Source organism: Podarcis liolepis, assembly GCF_965112155.1.
Source record: "Podarcis liolepis genome assembly, chromosome: 1".
NCBI lineage: Eukaryota > Metazoa > Chordata > Lepidosauria > Squamata > Lacertidae > Podarcis > Podarcis liolepis.
Genome location: NC_139554.1, coordinates 68,864,804 through 68,883,476, shown reverse-complemented (window position 1 = coordinate 68,883,476; position 18,673 = coordinate 68,864,804). Strand labels below are relative to the sequence as shown.

General features: G+C 40.6%; 1 protein-coding gene across 5 annotated transcripts in view; it reads right to left on the bottom strand.

The window, feature by feature from the left end:
* The window catches only part of SBF2 (SET binding factor 2), a 230,333-nt gene that overhangs the window by 47,386 nt on the left and 164,274 nt on the right, over positions 1–18,673 (bottom strand). For all 5 annotated transcript variants that reach the window (XM_083476221.1, XM_083476222.1, XM_083476223.1 and 2 more), the window contains 2 exons: positions 11,651–11,719; positions 1,649–1,819 (listed from right to left, as the gene is read on the bottom strand). In XM_083476221.1, the coding sequence (XP_083332347.1) occupies positions 1,649–1,819; positions 11,651–11,719 (240 nt within the window). The remainder of the gene's footprint in view (positions 1–1,648; positions 1,820–11,650; positions 11,720–18,673) is intronic.

Here is an 18,673-nt window from a genome sequence, read left to right as displayed (position 1 = left end):
TGAGCCCCCCAAAGGGAGGAAAAGGTTAGAAAATGAAAGGCGAGAAAGAGAGCAACATAATACAGAATGATGGCACATTGTACAAAGCACGAAATGGGAGCCAGTTTATGCTGCAGCACTGACATGCCTTTTCAGCTCTGCACTGGACATAAGACTTCAAAGCAAGTCAACGAAAGGGAGAAGGAAAACTTACTTTATCTGTGGCTGAAGTAACTGTAAAAGCCACAAGCAAAGGGCTGATTTTCATATTAATTTTCTACATATGTGCTCTTAAGAAGCATGTAACGAAGTGGCTGGAAAGAGTGTGCTTTTTTTTTTTGTAACTTGAGAGCAATCCAGTACACATCTTGCATGTGTTCAGTTGTGAAGCTTCTTGGTAAGTCTGACAAGTAGTCAATGTACGGTGGTGCAATGGGTCAGTGTGTCTGGAGGTTAACAAGAAGATCTGTGGCTTAAGCCCACCCAGGGATGGCGGTGGGCAAGATTCCTGCGTTGCAGAGGGTTGGACTAGATGACCCCTGGGATCCCTTCCAACTCTACAATTCTATAAGCATGTATTGGATATCATACATGTTCACACAAGCTTGTCACTAACTCTTTCACTACCATCCACTTCTCATGCCCCCCCCCATAACTATTGCTTTCCCCTCTGCTAGCCATGGTCACAGAACCATGTGGACAAGTGGTCTTTCTCCCCAACCACTATGCCTGCACATCTTGATGAAAATTTTACATTTTTACCCCACATTAACCAGATTGATGCTTATACCTCCCAAGGTCTTAAATTTGGAAAGACTTCTGGTAAGGGAAAATCTTTGGCTTGTGCTCGGGACAAGAATTTTTATTTTTCATGAATGCTGTGTGCCTCTGAAGGAACTTTTAGATGCTCCTGGTACAAAATCTACACTATTACAATGCCAATACAATTATACTGCAAGATATAATGGTCCAGAACAAAAGTTGTTGTGGAATTAGATAAGACATGACAGCTGAATTAGCCTTTGGGTTCCAATACAAAGTAAGCTCCAAGATTTGTGCCGCTAAACTCATACACAGTTATTCATTACTGCTATTGGGGGAAATAGTTATTTTGGAAATTATGTTTATGCACCAGGGTGGAAAATCTGCATTTTAGGTTTCCTTTGGCACCAATATTCACAACATCTCCTATCCATTTCTGATGGAGGCGGGGGGACATTCTTAAGGGAAGGGTAAAGTTTTGTCTGGGAATGCTGTCTGATTTGAAGCAGAAGGAACAGAGTGCTGCCAAAGCTAGAAAAACATGTAGTAATGCATGTTAGGATTGTGAGCATATTAAGATAATATACTCATCTATTCTAAAGGAAAGCAAACTTTTTTTTGGTGAGTATTAATGAATTATCCTGGATAGTTGTGTTGCTTTATATATAAAACATCTTAAATCTTGTCCACACTATTAACAAGTTCTTTACAACTAGTACCTTAAGATTTAAGAATTAATTCCAGTATTTAGGAACACACCCCTTGCCTGGCATATTAATTCAAGAAGGCCCAACAAACTATACAATATCAAACATTTTCTCTAACTAAATGCCAACTGACTTCAACACAGATTTAGTTTAGCTTATTTCTTTGCTCATTAAAATGTCTATATTATTGTTTTACTTACTTTCTGCTTTAAGTGTTGTGGATGATTGTCTTCCTTAGCTGAAAGATAGAGTGAACGAATTTGATTTTCCACATCACTGTAAAAGTTTGTTTCCCAGAACTGCTGGTTAGCCCATATTGGATGATCTTGAACACAGGTGTAAACAAACTGACTGACTCCAGGAGCTAGTTTCTGAAAGCACAACGATGAGTCATCAGATTCATTTTCAATAGTAGGAACAACAATGTATTCAACTGTTGTGGCAATAAAAATCATTAATGAAACAGACAACTAATCCTAATGATGTATGTGTACATATAATAATCATGAATATATTCTCTCCTATACATTCATGTTGAGTAAACTAGTGGGCAACTCACTAATAATTCTGTTTATTTGAAGACAAAATCTTACAGAAGGCTCATTCTTGAGTATGAATGTTGCACCAAGACACATAGAGGTACAAGATCCAAAAGTGAGAACAATGGGATAGTGGAATATGTAAGCTTGGTTTGCTCTATTTTCACCTGATTGAACTCCGAAATTTGCACTGAAATTTGTGTGTAGAGAGTAGCTTTTCAAAGAATCTGAAGCAGGTCTACAAGGTACATATAGTAGTATTTTCAATTACACAGTGCTTATTTTTTAATCTTTTCAAAGGTCCTGCAAATAATGCAGAGATGGCTCTGTACCCCCCCTTTAATGTACTTGTTGAAACTTCAGATACTCCACCTACATTGCATTCCTTCCATATTTATATTACAAAATGAGGATTAGCTTTTAGGGTCACTGAAATCAGATGCGCTGCATATTTTGATCTGTTGTTCAATCATATACAAAGTCATACGCCATTACAATCCATCCCAAAACAATCCTAAATTCCAAATTATTCCAGACGTTTCCCTGATTTCTATTTCTATTCAGTCTTTCTGAATTAGCTTACAGGTGTTTCATTAGAACTGTTATTCAGTGCAACCAAACAGCAGCCAGCAGATGGCAATAGATTTCTGTGGAAACTACATGCCATTTCTCTGTAAAGGCAGCCTAATAAAATAGTGGCGCTGACTATCTCAACAACTGAAAGATCAGTGATGAACTCTGCCAAACAGACCTGCCTGTAAAAAATAAATCTTACATACACAAAAATATCAATAATATGCCATGTGACTACATTGTTTTCCTTGAAATGATATCCATGCTTCCCCATTAGTTCTGTAATCCCCTGATCTTACCTCTGCTAGCCTACAACAAAACCTAAATGTACTCCTCTCAGCTAGCTTCTTGGTGTGGTTCCATATAAGGGCATAAGAGACAATAAATTGAATTTCAGTCCTGATCAGACAGGGATTATGCTGACAAGTGGCCTATCTGACTTGGGAGATAATATGGGAGTTAGCTTAGTTGGTAGAGCATGAGGCTCTTAATCTTAGGGGTGTGGGTTTGAGCCCCACTTTGGGGGAAAAGGTTCCTGCATTGCAGGGGGTTGGACTAGATTACCCTTGTGGTCCCTTCCAGTTCTACAACTGTATATGTATGTGATTCTATACAGCCTTTTATTCTGGATGGGGTTGCAGTTTGACAGTGCTTTTAGATCTCTAGAAGCCCAAGTAGCATTACTGGCACAAAATACCTACCCTCAATTTAAGCTGGTACAGTATGGCCTCTCCTAGACCAAGAAAATCCAGCCTCACTTACATACACTCTGGCAACATTGTCTATGGATGGTTACAGTGTGTTGTACATTGGGCTGTCCTTTAAGATGGCACAGAAACTACTGTTAGTTCAGAATATGGCTACTAACTGCAACTGGGAATTTGGAAGATATCTCACTGATCTTGAAATGGCTTCACTAATTTCTGGGTCCAATAGGAAATGTTGGTTTTAACTTTCAGAGCCTGAATGACAGCACCAGAATAACTCAATGACTCTCCCCCCCCCCCATAAACCTGCCTTTCATGAGAGGCTGTTCTGTTCTGTGACACAGACTTTTCTGTTGTGGCATCTTACCTTTGGAACTCATTTCCCAGGTACAGTCAATAGCAACAACAACTCATTTTGACGTTTTAAGTAAAACAAGAAAGAATTACTCTAAGATGAATGGGAAACACTGGAAATAATAAGGGGCCTGGTAGAAGCGCAATTTCATAAAAGAATTATGGGAAAAGATTATAAATTTAAAAACAAAGATATTGGGGTATTAAATTCCACATGATTTATTAATAAATTATATGGTTGACTTAATAAAGAAAGAACACACTGAGATGTTCTTCCTATATGGCAGCTGCCACTAGAAAATGTCATGCAAAGAATTGAAGATCTCAGGAGACATCTAATATTAATGAATGGATAGATAAAACTTGGGAATTTAACTTAATGTCTAAGTTGACATTTTCTGAGGTCAAAGGAAACAACAAAGATGAAATACTTTTGTAGCAAAGGGATTCTGTTTCTTAACTACAGTGGTACCTCGCAAGACGAATGCCTCACAAGACAAAAAACTCGCTAGACGAAAGGGTTTTTTGTTTTTTGAGCTGCTTCGCAAGACGATTTTCCCTATGGGCTTGCTTTGCAAGACGGAAACGTCTTGCAAGTTTGTTTCCTTTTTCTTAACACCGGTAATACAGTTGCGACTTGACTTCGGGGAGCAACTCATAGAACGCGGTGTGGTAGCCTTTTTGAGGTTTTTAAAGACTTTGGTGATTTTTGAAGCTTTTCCAAAACTTTCCCGACACCGTGCTTCACAAGACGGAAAAAATCGCAAGACGACAAAACTCGCGGAACAAATTAATTTCGTCTTGCGAGGCACCACTGTACAGTCAAAATAACCTTCCAAATATACGGTATGGTTTTGAGATGCTATGAATTTTAAAGTACTAGTAGTTCTTTGGGGTTTTTTTGCAGGCCCAGCTGCAGCAAGCCTAAGATTGCTGGGATGGGGCACAGGAGGCAATAACTACATGACAACATTTTGGGATCGAAAATGGCCACAAGTTTATTGATTTACAGATGCCAGTAGGCTTTGGCATAGGCATTGGGTATGTATCCAAAATCAACCAACCTGACTGCTCACTGATTACATCATCAGAGTCAATACTGGGTTAAGGGACCCCATATGACACACATCGAGGACACCATTAAGGGAGTTCTATGGTCTGTTAGCCCCTGCCTGGACACATAGTCAGAATTCTTCCCCTTGGACCCATTTACCGGGGTACCCTGATGCTTTGATGGGGGGGGTAGGCTCCTTTCCACACCATCTGATTAGACTAAGGATCCGGCCCAATGCATTTTTCCATCAACGTTGTGACAATTGCTATGAGGGAAGTAAAACCTCCAAACCAGCCCAATTAGGCAAATTCCTTCCTGGCCCCCAATAAAGCCATCAAGCAATTCCACGGCATTCATATGCACGGCCCCCTTGCCCCCACATACAGGTTTAAATGGTTTGAGGATAGACCTGAGCAAAGACAGGCTCAACCCAGGTCCACTCCCCAAAGTCCCCCTGCAGTATGGCCATGATTGGCCAATTTAAATTTGAACAGCAGAAAACTCCTATCATTCTCTGTGGCCCGCTGGGGCTGATGACACAGCCCAGCTGTGCAGGGACTTTTTGCCCCCAACCAACTTGCCCACAGCCACACCAGACCACAATTGCTGCTGCTCCTGAGCAGCATGGTAAGCGGTTTCTTCTTCTTCTTTATCAGTTTCATGTTATCTGTTTAACTTACTTTATTAGTATTGCAGTTTATGACTGTTGTGTGTTCTTCTTTTGGGGTTAGAAAGAATATTTATTGAGATGGTATTGTTTCTAGTTTTGCAAACTGCAAATTGATAAACAATAGTGCAATCCAGGCCTGCTCACACCAGACGGTCAGGAGTTTGGACAGAGCCAAGGCATTTCTGTACCCAGTTTTGCCGGCTGGGTGCCATTGACAGAGAAATACATCACTGTGTCAGTGCTGACTTTCCCCTTCTGCCCACCAGTGGAGCCCAGTGGAAAGCAAAAGACTCAAAATTCCAAGGCAGGGGATGGGATGGGATGGGGCTGCCCTGGAATCTGCTGGATCTTCAGACAGTCTCACAGCAACTGCAGGCCAGCATCAGGCCTGATTTGGGTTTGACTGCTGCATCAGTCTAGAGGTGGTGCAGGGATCAGGCCCAATCGTCCTGCCGCTGCTACTCTCTGGTTGCTGGGCGGTGCTGTACCGTGGATGCAATGGTGGTTCTGCTGCTCTGCAAAGCTCCACCAGTGTGTGAATAGATGTTAATTGCACCACACATGCTTACTGCAGCAGTTCAGGATTCTGGTGCTGGTACTGGCAATCTAAGAAGCACAAAAAAATTATTCACACAATGATTCAATAACGGACTCCCTGAAATGGTGGCTAGATAGATGAGGAAGGAGCAGTCAGTGAGCTTATCCAGACTCATCCTCATAGAGAACAACTATTAATCTGCAATTACCAGTTGTAGGGAGTTCCTACAATATCATGTACACTTCTTTAAATCACAGGACACTGTGAACTCTCCCTCTTCTGCAATAGAATGTACACCCAGCGAGTTTATACAAAAAGGGATAAGGGAGCAAGGTTATTTCTACATCTGTTGGAATGGACAGGATCTTATCTGATTGTTGCTGGAGTAAGTCTTCTGGAAATAACCTACAATAAAAAATGAATTTGTGACACACCATGATAGAAAAACTTATAGAGATGTAGAACCAGGAGCATGGCCATCTCGTGTGACTTGTTTTGAAGGGCACTGCAATCACAATTTAGGATGTGTATATGTGCATAGGTGTATACATAAGAAAATGCAGTTTACAGCTCTTTTATTTAGGATATGTACATTTGTATCATGACTGGGAACAAGAAAACCTGATCAAATATAAAAGAGTGTGCTCTCTCTCCCTACAAAGTAATTTATTGGGGCATGATCCTGCCAAAGAACCTTTAAATCTCATAGGCTTCAGAAGGGAAAGATTTTAAGTATATGTCTAAGACTCCCACTGATACCCTTTGGGTTTTAAAGTGCTCTACTTGGATAAATCATGCTCAGTATTTTCAAACTGCACTTCTGAATGTGCAGCCTTAGTACAGTCTTAACAATGAATGTGCAGATTTCTCCAGGGTAATGCAAGGTGCAAATATTTAATTTCCAGTTCCAAGATCACAATCACATTCTATACACTTACAAAAATAACGTAAAGGTCATTTTTGCCAAGATCATTTTTGTGCCAAGTTGTAAAACCCCAACAGGGAGCATCCTAGATGCTCTGACATATGTTCATAACAATTATTGTGTGAAAGGCGCCACTATAATGTGTATCCAAGAATGTTCCTTTGTGTGCCAATTTCAACATGATTAAAATGGGTAAAATATTGATACTGAAGACTACCTGTGGCCCTACATCTATATGCAAAGCATTATGATAAGCAAAATAACTCTTAGCTAAAATAGTGGTCACAAGAACATTCAAATTTTAAGGTTGCTTTTTGGTTCAGGCACCATACTAAGTGTATTCAGAAGCTCAGGGTAAACACAAACAGCTCTGCTATCCACATGATTATGGCACATGAGATTGAACACCCAATAAGACTTATGTTTCTTGAAAAAATGGCCTAAGAAAAAAACATATGAAAATAATCATTATTCCATTAGTATGTTCATTTCATGGAAAAGGCTTTGAAAGTACGCAAATGAGGTAGGGCCCTAGTGATACAGCTTATTGGCGAAAACCATTTCCTCAGAAATAATGTACACAAATCAAAAACCAAACGCATTGTCTGGGGAATAGGTAGGAAAGCATGGGTGGAGGAGGGTGTAGAAATATAAACAATGTCTCAGACTATGAATTATTCTGCTAATCCCAAGGGCTAGATTTACAAAATATCTGACCAGTGTTTAAATTTCAACCTTAAATTGAATACTGATTAGAACGTTTTTTAGAGAGGAGATCATAGACCAGTGAGAAATCAAACAACTGTCATGTAATTCTTTTTGCGGGGGTGGGGGGAAGCGGCAGGGAAGGGAATAATTATATATAAAATTTTTAGCTGAGTTAATCAAGCAAAGTGAATCAATGATCTAAAAGAGGTCAGTTACATAATCTAATTGCACATTGTAATTTCTCAATGAAACGTCTAATATTTTTCCTTAGATTTTATTATATCTGTGCAGTTAAAGTTAGTCATTCCTAAGGAGGCCATCCTAAACTTGTTTACATAAATTCCACTGAATTCACTGGTATGTATTTCCGATCAATTCTTGTTATGGCATCTCATCTCTTTCCTTCAAAGAGCACAAACTCCATAGCACAGACATAATGAGGCTGCGTATACAGCATACATTTAAAGCACATTCTTCCCCAACCATCTAAAGAGTCCTGAGAATTGTAGTTTACCCCCCCCCCCCACAGCAACAGTTCTCAGCACCCTTAGCAAACTACAGTACCCAGTATTCGGGGGGGGGGGGTAGTTCTTCAAAATGTACAATGAGTACGCAGCCGGAGGATCATTTTTCACTTTTCTGTGAAAGCTCAGTGGTTTACAGCACAGTGCCACCCGCGTCCCTTATCGGGCTATCTAGGGCAGTGTTTCCCAACCTTTTTTGGGCAAAGGCACACTTGTTTCATGAAAAAAATCTCGAGGCACACCACCATTACAGCCCCGTGACGTCAGCGTGCAGCGTCACGCCGGGAGGGACATGAATTGCTAGCAAATTACATAATCACCTCCTTGAGGGCTGGCTCATCTTCTCCGAAGGCAGAACCCCATTAATTAACAGCACAGACTCACACCATAGCCAAAACGAGGGGGGGAAACCTCAGTCATGCACAGTCATGCACATGTGGGGGCTAAATGAGGACGAAGACCGGGCAGAGAGCAGGGTTCAAATCACCCCACCTGGCCAGGACAATCCCTGGGTGCTCCCTTGGGCCACTCGCCTGACCCACCTCGCAGGGCTGTTGTTGCGAGGATAACACGGGGAGAACCACGCGCGCCCCGGGAGCTCCTTGGAGGAGAAAGCGGGCGATGAATGCAATGCACGAAATATATGAGAGGCGACCAGGTTTTGCAGGTGAGGGGCCCCCGCCAGCCTCCGCTTCCAACACCCAGCGCAACAACGCCGAAGTTTCCCCCCGGGCTCGGCTCGGGGAGCAGCGCTGCTCCCCCCAGCTCCCCTTCGCCCTCCCGGCGCTCTCTGCCGCCCACTGGGGACCCCCCTCACCTGTCAAGTCCGGAGCGCCGGTGGAAGTTGCATGCATGCATGCAGGGCGCGCGTTGCCATTGCATTGCACTGCACTCCATGCAACACCTGCACGCATGCATTGCCTTGCACGCCCGCCAAGGGGTCTCCCCGCTGTCCAATGCGTCCCGCCAGGCCACGCTGGGAAACGTAGTTTGCGCACCCCGCGCGGGCACAGAGCCCAAGGGCGAGGGGACTACGGATCCTGGCAGCCCCCGCGCCGGGGACGGAGGGGGAGAGGCCGGGTGCAGGGATGGAGGGACGGGTGGGCGAGCGAGTGAGTGAGTGGCAGCCGCCAAGCCTTGGCCGAGAGCCAGGAAGGGCCTCCCCGGAGGAGGGAGGCGCAGAGCGGGAGGGAGGGAGGGAACCCCAGGGGTCATCTAGTGACGGCGCCCCAATCGAAAATTTGACTTTAAAAAAAAAAAAATCTTTCGAATTTTTAAATTTTTCCCGCGGCACACCAGGCAACATCTCAGTGGAACAGTGGTTGGGAAACACTGATCTAGGGTAATGTTTTGGCCAGGAGCCATCTCAGGCTGCGGATCCAATTCTTAAGAGGTAGTATAAGAACTTCTAAGACCAGCTATTCTATTAGATAAAAGCATCTCTGTCTCAGCTTTAAGAATTAACCCACAACCAGTTCATTACTGAAGTGAACCTTTGTTTAGGTATTCCATTTTCTTTCTAGAACTAAATGGAAAGGAGAGGAAATGGTATCATCAGCATAATGTGAATGCCACACCATATCCCAAATCTCTAGACATCCTTACACAAGAGCTCATATACATGTTATGTAGAACTGGAAACAAAATGTGCTGGATCCCTAAGTCTAAGCCAATTTGAGCAACAGCTTCCCAGTACCACCATCTAAAATCTGCTTTCCAGGAAGAACTAGAGTCATTATAAAACAGTGCATACAAGCCACATCCTGGGCAGGTGATTTAGATGAATATTAAGGTCAATTACATTGAAAGTAACTCATAGCGCAAAAAGAATCAGGAGGGACCATCTTCCCCAGGTCAGTTCCCATGGAAGATCATGCACAAGGGCAAGCAATGTTATCTCAGTCTACAGGGTGGAAACTAGAAATTTGAAAAAAGGGAAAAGGCAATCTATAGGCAGAAGTATTGCTAGGAGAAAATATGTACATAAATTTATCGTGCAGTTTTGCTACGACATTCCTTTAACAACTAACACTGGAAAATTAACATAATAGGCCGTCTTCCATCAAAAGGAAGGGAAACATTGTATCTTGTACAATTACGTGTTATTTATATTTTAAACAAATTCCAATTGTATTACTAATGGTAAACAGAAACACTGTTTTCTGCCCCCAAGGCTAAAGTTGTTTGCTTGCACAGGACATTACTACACACAGTGAAGAGTGCTCTTCCTGACTTAGATGAATCACACTCTTTTGATTTCTTAGGTCTAGTAATTTAAAATTGAACTAGAGTGAAGTTATAGTGGTGTTTGTATGAAATTTTCTTCCAGGCCACAAGTATGCATCTATTGTACTGACTTGTTGTCCATGAATTTAATGCTGACGGCTATGAGCTTGTGGATTTCTTCAGTCACATCCTGCCCTGTCAGGTTTTGTAAGAGTCTAGTCACTGGGTATTAACTACTGGAATTATACTGGACATCACATGAGGCACAATATACTGTAAACAGAAATTCTTTTTCGTTATTTTAATTACACATGTGCAATGCCCCTAGACTAAACGTCTTGGAAGCCACAGGCTTCACGAAAACTTTAAGAAGCAATTGCCAGATCACATAGCTAGCCTTCCACCAAAGCAGATTTTCTGATTACTATGAAGCATTTTGCACTAATAGTAATATTTTAAAGACACAGAATTCACAGCATTCCTACCTGACAACCATGCTAACTTGACTTAGTAAACGTTTTTAGTGAAAACTCACTGGTTTACTGAGTTAGATTAGAAGAAGCTGCTTCCATTTTGAAAGTTTGGTACACATGCATCCAATCTAAACAGTATTTAATTTTCAAAGTTTATTGTGAGCATCTGTACCTATAAAAAGAATTTCTTCATAGATTAATAGAAAATACTGTTGCACTCGGGTCCTGCTTAAAAGGGCTTACCATAGGCATTTTACAGGTAACTGTGAGAACAGAATGCTGGACTAGATAGGCTCTTCTTAAGTTCTTAGCAAACTACTAAGGAGCTGGAATGAGGGAAGGATAATATCTGGTGTTTACTTCTAGAATAGAGCCAGACAGTAGAAAGACTAGGTCCTATTTACATGTAATGGAAAGCCATGGTCAGAAACATACAATGGTTTACCACAAATGAGCAGTATGCTGGTACACACTGTGCAAATGACTACACTGCTGCTACCTTTTCCGTGCCAGCTGTGATCCCAAGAAAATCCCCACCCCCGATTTAGGGGGAAAACCTCCTTAGTAAAATTTTTCCACTAGGATAGCAGGCGCGGAAAGGGTTAAACATCTCAATGCGCTCCATGCTGATGAAAATCATCCTTTTAACTGTAACATAAACCAACCCACTATGCATTTGGGGTTATGTCTAAATATGACCATGAATTGAATGAATTCTGAGTAAGACAACCAAATCTCTGACAAGCTTGGTTCTTTAAACTAGTGTGTTTGCAAAGTGTGGTATGCGGATGGGGGTACATGAAATGGCTTCAAAGGGTATTATTAAAACTAAATTCTCACAAGAAGGGATCTCAATTAATATAGAGGTATACAAGCACTTATTATCAAATTTCCAGAAAACCACAACTTACCCTATAAAAAGCAGTTGTTAGTGGCAGCAGTGCTGCAGCAATGTTGTACTCTTCTGACGTTGAACAATCCTTCAAGTTGAAACAAAAAGAGGAAGTTAGCAAGTTATTCTAATCAGCTTGCATTTTCAGCTGTAATTATGAGGATTACCCACAGAGAGCTTTGAAGACCAGAAAGAACCCTACTCAATCATGATAGAAGCAAATATAGCCTCCTGGTAGTTCTTTAAAAAACCAAACAAACCTGAAACAATCTGGAAGGCAGAAAAAACTTCCATCTGAGATGTCTATTTACAGCTAACCAATCCTTTTGGTGCCTATATTATAATAAAGCCTCTTTACACCCCAGATTGCATCAGTGTGGTCAGGTATAGTGTGGTCAGTATATTTGTGTCAGTGCGCCAGGTAGCTCAGTTGGTTTAGAGTATGGTGCTGATAATGCCAAGGTTGTGGGCCACCTGCATATTCCTGCATTGCAGGGTAGACTAGATGACCCACAGGGTTCCTTCCAACTCTACAGTTCTATGATTCTTTGATCTTTGTGCCTGTGTTGGGAAGTATCTGAGTTCAGAGAAGGCACCTTAGGGAACGCCCATGTCATTTAGACAGCAAGAGATCATTTTAAAAAATAGTCTATTTGTGTAACTTGGGGATACCAGGCTGTGCCACCCCATACTGATTAGATTTCATCAAGCAGAATGAATGAGGGAACTGTAGAGTTCTGGATTATAGGTTGCAAAAGAAAAAGTAAGGCACCCTGGATTGTCATAAATTGTCAGACAAATCCAAGAAGGACATCTAAAATCCAGGATTCACAAACATACTTCTTGCAATGATTTCTTCCCCACTCATCTGCAATCCCAGAGACTAGATACAAGCATTAGCCATAGGCTGTTTAACAACAATTGCCACCGTTGTGATGGTTGGGGGCAGGGGAAACATTTCCTATCTGGAGCTAAAAGTCCATGACACTGTGCTCTCTATAGCATGGTCTATAGCTGTTGTGATGGCTCCAACCAGCAGTGTTTCAATGGTTTCCCCGGCCTCCAGTAATGTTTGAGATTTTCTTCCTCTTGAGCTGCATTAGCACTACTGCAGAGTTCTAGATTCTGTACGTACTTTCCTTACGCTTCTGACAATTCATTCAGTGCATTTAGATTTTGTATGCATTTTTAGTTTAATTTAGTTTCCACATGACATCAGTACATTAAAATAAATGACAAAAACCACACAAGCAACAATGTAAAGAGCACTGGAAAGCTAAATTTAGAATATTTGTTCGGATTGTAACCATTTGATTTCAATCTCCGTAAACATTTCAAAAAGTTAACTGAGCTGCCAAGAATGCAACTCAGGTTTTTCCAAAGTGAGTATAAATCAAGCAATTGCAAACCAAATTAAAATCAACTCACAATTGTAATAAAAAGAAGCAGATGGTTCTTTATGCATTTTAGGGTTTAAATATGTATGCGTATATTTATTCTTGCCCTTAATAATTTATACTACTATTTTCTTAGCAGCAATTAATCTACTTGGAAAGTTAATACTGGAACCTGAAAGGACCAAGAGGCGTCAGGAGTGATGAGAACAAGGAAATAAAAGGGATTTTAAAAAAGATAATAGAGCAAGAGGAAAAAGAAAGTCTATGCTAGAAAAGGTTTAATATTCAGTATGCTTAAGTTATGGTATCAGTGAGACATCCAAGAAGGTGGGGTGAGTGGGAGCACAGTCAACTATATATATCTATTCAAGGCTGATTGTGACCTCTTTCTCTTGCTCATCAAGTTGGCCTCTACATGCCTGAGTGACTGCCACCTGGTTATGCTGCACTGTTGCCTCTTAAAATTTGTCCTGTTAAGGCATCTGAAGGCAGTCCTGTTTAGGGAAGTTTTTAATGTTTTATGTTTTATCAAGTTTTGACTATTGTGCTAGGAGCTGCCCAGAGCAGCTGGGGAAACCCAGCCAGATGGGCGGGTATTAATAATAATAATAATAATAATAATAATAATAATAATAATAATAATAATTATTATTATTATTATTATTTCTGAGTACAAACCATGGAGGGGGTGGGCAGAGAGATTGGACAAATCAGAGAGCAGGAGAGATGAGACAGATTAGTTGCTCCTTTGTTTCTCTTTAGCTGTAGCCATTTTAGGAAAAAACCATGGCAGCAGAGGGAATTAGAAATGGTACCACAGGAAATAATGAAAATTGTCAGGTGAGTGTTCTCATAACAAGAGAACAAACAATTTCTTAGGAACTTGATTTTTTGCTCCATAAGCAGCACCTGTGTGTATAGTTGTTCTACATTTACTAAAGTGAATCATTATTTTTCCCATTAAAACATTATCTGATGTCTTTCCTACTAATTTGTCAGGGTTTCCCCCAGTCAACCAAAAACCAGGTTCTATTCTGAAAATGATTATAAAAGGTGCATGAAGGGATATACTGTGCTACAGCTGCATGTCCAGCTGTCACACTACCATAAAATCATACTAGTTGCTCCTTCAAACGATCTCCCCCAAACTTGACAAGCCAAACCAAAAAGCTAGGTCTGATTTATTCATGTTTATCGGATTCGTTATTAAGCTTGGAACGTACAGTGGTGTTATTAAAGGCTGACTAGTCCATAGATTATCCTGTTTCTGGTGAATTCCCCAGCACAAAAATGGTTCAGCAGGAGCCAGGCATTCATGGGTTTGAGTGAATTCAAGATGGAAAAGGGGGGGGGGATGAGGGTTGAATGCAATTTTTCACTAGTCAGACTTGGAGACAATTAGTTCTACTGCAACCCAAAACAAATTTTACCTAGATTTACCCTCAATAGTATTGTTAAGTTTCGGCAATACAAAACATCTGTCTTGAGCAGCTCTACAGTACTTTAAAACTAACAGCGGTCAAAATCAGTGATGACACTGATACGAGTAAGATTCATTGTTCCTTCATTCTTCTCTTACAATAGAAAAAAAAAAGCTGAACCGTCACAGAAGAGTGATTTCCTACATTTCACATCAGTATTGTCACTTATTGTAACAAAAAACTATTAAACCTAAGGGCTCATGTTCTTCACTTCCCCCCCTTAAGACAATGATAAAATACAAGAATGACAGCCCCTATGTTTCTGCACATCTGAGTTTCTTTAGCAAAAATGCCATGCATGTTTCTGAAAACTGTCATGAGGCCCATAGCAATAAAGTTCAGCATACTCGGGCTGTAATCTTCTCCCAAGGAAATGGTTGGGATGCCAAGATGCCTTTTGACTTTTATTTCACAGCAGGACTTCATTCGCTGCAACTCTGTCCAAACCTTAAACTACAACATCTGTGATATACTGGCCCACAACAGAATTTGTAGAACTATTCTACAAATAGTTTTTAAATTAAGCAGTGGGATGCTTTATAACACATGACAAACTAGGAAGACAAAAAATATCAATAAACGCTGAGCATTACTGCTGCTCCAGAGGATAGGAACCAAATCAATGGATTCAAATTACAACAAATGGGATTCCGAATACGCATTAGGAAGAACTTTCTGATGGTGAGAGCTGTCCTGACAATGGAACGGACTACCTTAGAAGATGGTGGACAGGAAAAAACACATTTTCCCCAAGATTAGGAATAGAGCAAGAAGATGGTATATGAATGATATGCAGCAAGTGTGCTTCCACAGGGGGCTCATCACTAACACTACGGACACATCTTAAATTCTCCTTAAGTGGTGTGATATTTCCCTTTTACCTGAAATGGTAGGATATTTCTCCCTCATCCAGGTCTTGTTCAAGAACTGGATTCTTTCTTTTTTAAGGAAGTTGATGTCTGCAGAAGCAGCTAACAGGACTCTGAAACTTTCATTCCAGATGAAATGAAAATTTAGGAAAATGAAAATAAGAGTGATAGGCAGTTGAAAAATGTCTGTTGTAGAAGGCCTAAACATAGCATTCTGTGCTGTTAGGAGGAAAACTAAGCAGATCTTAAGTGGTTTTTTTTATTAAACTAATGTGCCTATATGAAAGGTACTGTATAGAACACAACACCTGACCTTTAATTGTCTACAAGTCACACATTTCAAATGAATTTATTTCCATATCAGTATGGTAGACGGCACCTGCAAGCTTTCATTAACTTATATGATAGTTAGACATATGAAACTCATTAACCTGCTCAATTGGACTTCACATTAGTAGAACAATATATTTTTTCCATTTTATCTGATCTCCCTTCCAACACAACATACTCAGGATCCATTATTTTCCCATACATTCCTTGTTGGGTTAATATTTTGAAAGTGTGCAAGCCTACAATATAAACCTAAAGTGATTTCATTGCCATAGTTTCTTTCTCTATGTTGTACTTTTGAAAGGAATCTAGGAATGTTTAAGAATTATCAGCTACTGTTCCCAGGAATCCCAAGGGAAAGCCAGGACAGTTAAAAAGATATCCCACTTAGCAGTGCTATTTTGCAAGTATGATAATGCTACAATGGAGTACAGTACATAATGAAATATAATTATTTATTTTATAAAATTTATATGCTGCTTGATTATAGAAAAAACCTCAAACCTAAACAGATGACACCATACACAGTAGGATTGGGGGCATATGGGTTATGGCTTTCATAATCAATGATTTGCAATATACTGCAGGCTTCAGTTACTTTAGATCGTATTCCAGTTGATCAAAACCACGTGGTGCAAATGCCTTCAGAATCTCACTCTCACCCTGATATGCAAGGTATAGAAAAACAGAGTGCATCTGCTTTGACTATCCTTCACTGGTTCCCAATGACTCTGGTACAGTGGAACATTATGATAGTGGCTACATGCAAAATGACAATGCAGCAATACTCTTCATAAGCTGAAAGGCAACTGTGCTAAGGTTAGGGGGCAGGGGTGGCCCAAGGCATTTTGGCACCTGAGGTGAAACATCCCACTTCTGCCTCCAAAATTGGTGGTGGTGGTGGGGATAAGCTATTGTCCTCAAGGGCTGCCTGAAGCCCAGCAGCAAAGCTGGGTTGCGGAAAGTCTCGCCTCTAGCTGAACCAGCAGGAGTGGAGGCGTTTTGCAGAGGCTTGCTGCCAGTCCCCCTCTGCCCCTAGAGGCCAGGGATACCAGCAGCAAAGCTGGGTGGCAGAACTGCTTCACCCCGCCTTATGAGTGGAATGGCTCTGTTAGGGAGGAAAGGAACATGAGAGAGGTGGCTTAGTATGGTGTGAGAACCAAATATACAAAGTGCATGCTTATCAAAAGTTACATTACAAATATAGTGATCTGAAAGTAGCATAAAAAGCACTAATAAATAATGACATATGCAGTTTGATTATTTATGCCTCCAGCAACATAAACTGATCAATTGTTAATGTTCTTATACATTTACTAAGAAAATATATAGAGGAAAAAAATAATGTTTCCAAAGAGAATTAAAGTAGTAATGGTGGGAATTAAATCTGCTATGTGTGTCATCTGGATGACTAGCAATGAAGTCTCAGTAAGCAGCACGTAGCAAGCACATTAAACAAAGCTTAATTAGAAGATCAGGGCTTCAAGTAATTTGAACAATTTGCTTGGTCATTGCTCTGAATCATCTCAGCCATCAGTCACATATTCTTGCATCGATTGAGCTTAATCTCCAGATGACTTTAAAGTTTTACAGGCTGAAGCAAACACCGAGTTAAAACAAAAAGCAGGAATGTGAAACCCACATAACCCATGGGACAAGCAGAATCAGATTAGCACGTAACAGGCATCTCTCTGTTTAAATTACTCTTTTTAAAATAGTCAACTCAAGATAGGGAATAATTCCTTCGATTTTTCTTTTTTCATTTGATCCTGTCTTGAAGCTACACCTCCAGCATTCAGCCTTACAAGCCCATCTCCTCAGTTTTTACCTCACTCTCAGTTGAGCTCAGGGAAGTCAGAAGTCAGAATGAAAGCAGCCCTCTGCTCCAGGGGATACAGCCCTTTGGCCTATGGGGGCACATTTTGCTCCAGTCCTTACTGCAGGCACATCTACAGAGAATGCAATTTCATTTAACTCTGAGGAGCCTATTAATACTGCTTCCACTAGCAAAGTCCAGAATCTGAAGGTAAGGAAAAAACAAAGAAAAATTGCGGCACAATGGCAGGGTTGCCATACGTCCGGATGTTCCCAGACATATCTGGAATACTGTAGTCGGCAGCAGTGCCTGGGTGGAAATCCGGATGTATGGCAGCCCATGTTGGCAGTGCTGTTTTTTCATTTAAAAAGGATAGTAACACCAGACTCTTCCATAGGATCACAGGGGATGCACAAGGAATTTATTTAGCTCCCCCTGCAAGACACACAATTTTCTTTATGAAAATCCCCACTGCTCTGAAGCTACCGCTGTTATTGTGACCACTATAGCAAAAGAAAAATAGTATGAGTAATTCTATAAATATTTGTCGCTGTGAGGAGCAGTGAACTGAATGTTACAATACAATAACCTCCCTTTGGAAATACATAAAATCTTGGAGTGTACATGTGCGTGTTAGGAAGTGAATCAAGAAAGATGAGTCTTAAATTACACGAAATCTTCCTAAAACTTTACAGTTATTTCCATTTGCTAGAGGATATGACATTGTAGAAAAGTACATAATCACTTCCCATAACTAGATTCTGCAACAATTCAGTCAATGTAGTAAAACTGCTTCCTATAAAAAAAGGGGAAAACCCCTGCTCTGTCACAAGAGAAAGAAAAAAAAAAGGTAATCATGAAAATCCCCTTGCAAAAGGAGGATCATTTTGACATCTAGCACAATTTAGAAATACCATCTCTGGGCTTTCTGAATTCCCCAGATTGTTATGCAGGGCTAAATTTCTAACTCTTAAATAAAAATCATAGGAACTATGGAGAGTATGAATTTAAGAATGCATTGCTGGTGCAAAAACATGTAAATTGGCACAATGATAAAAATACTTAAGAACATAAAGCTATAGAGAAAACAAAGTAATGTCAAAGAAACAGCATCTTTTTTATCCAGGTATAATTCTAATAAAAAATTGT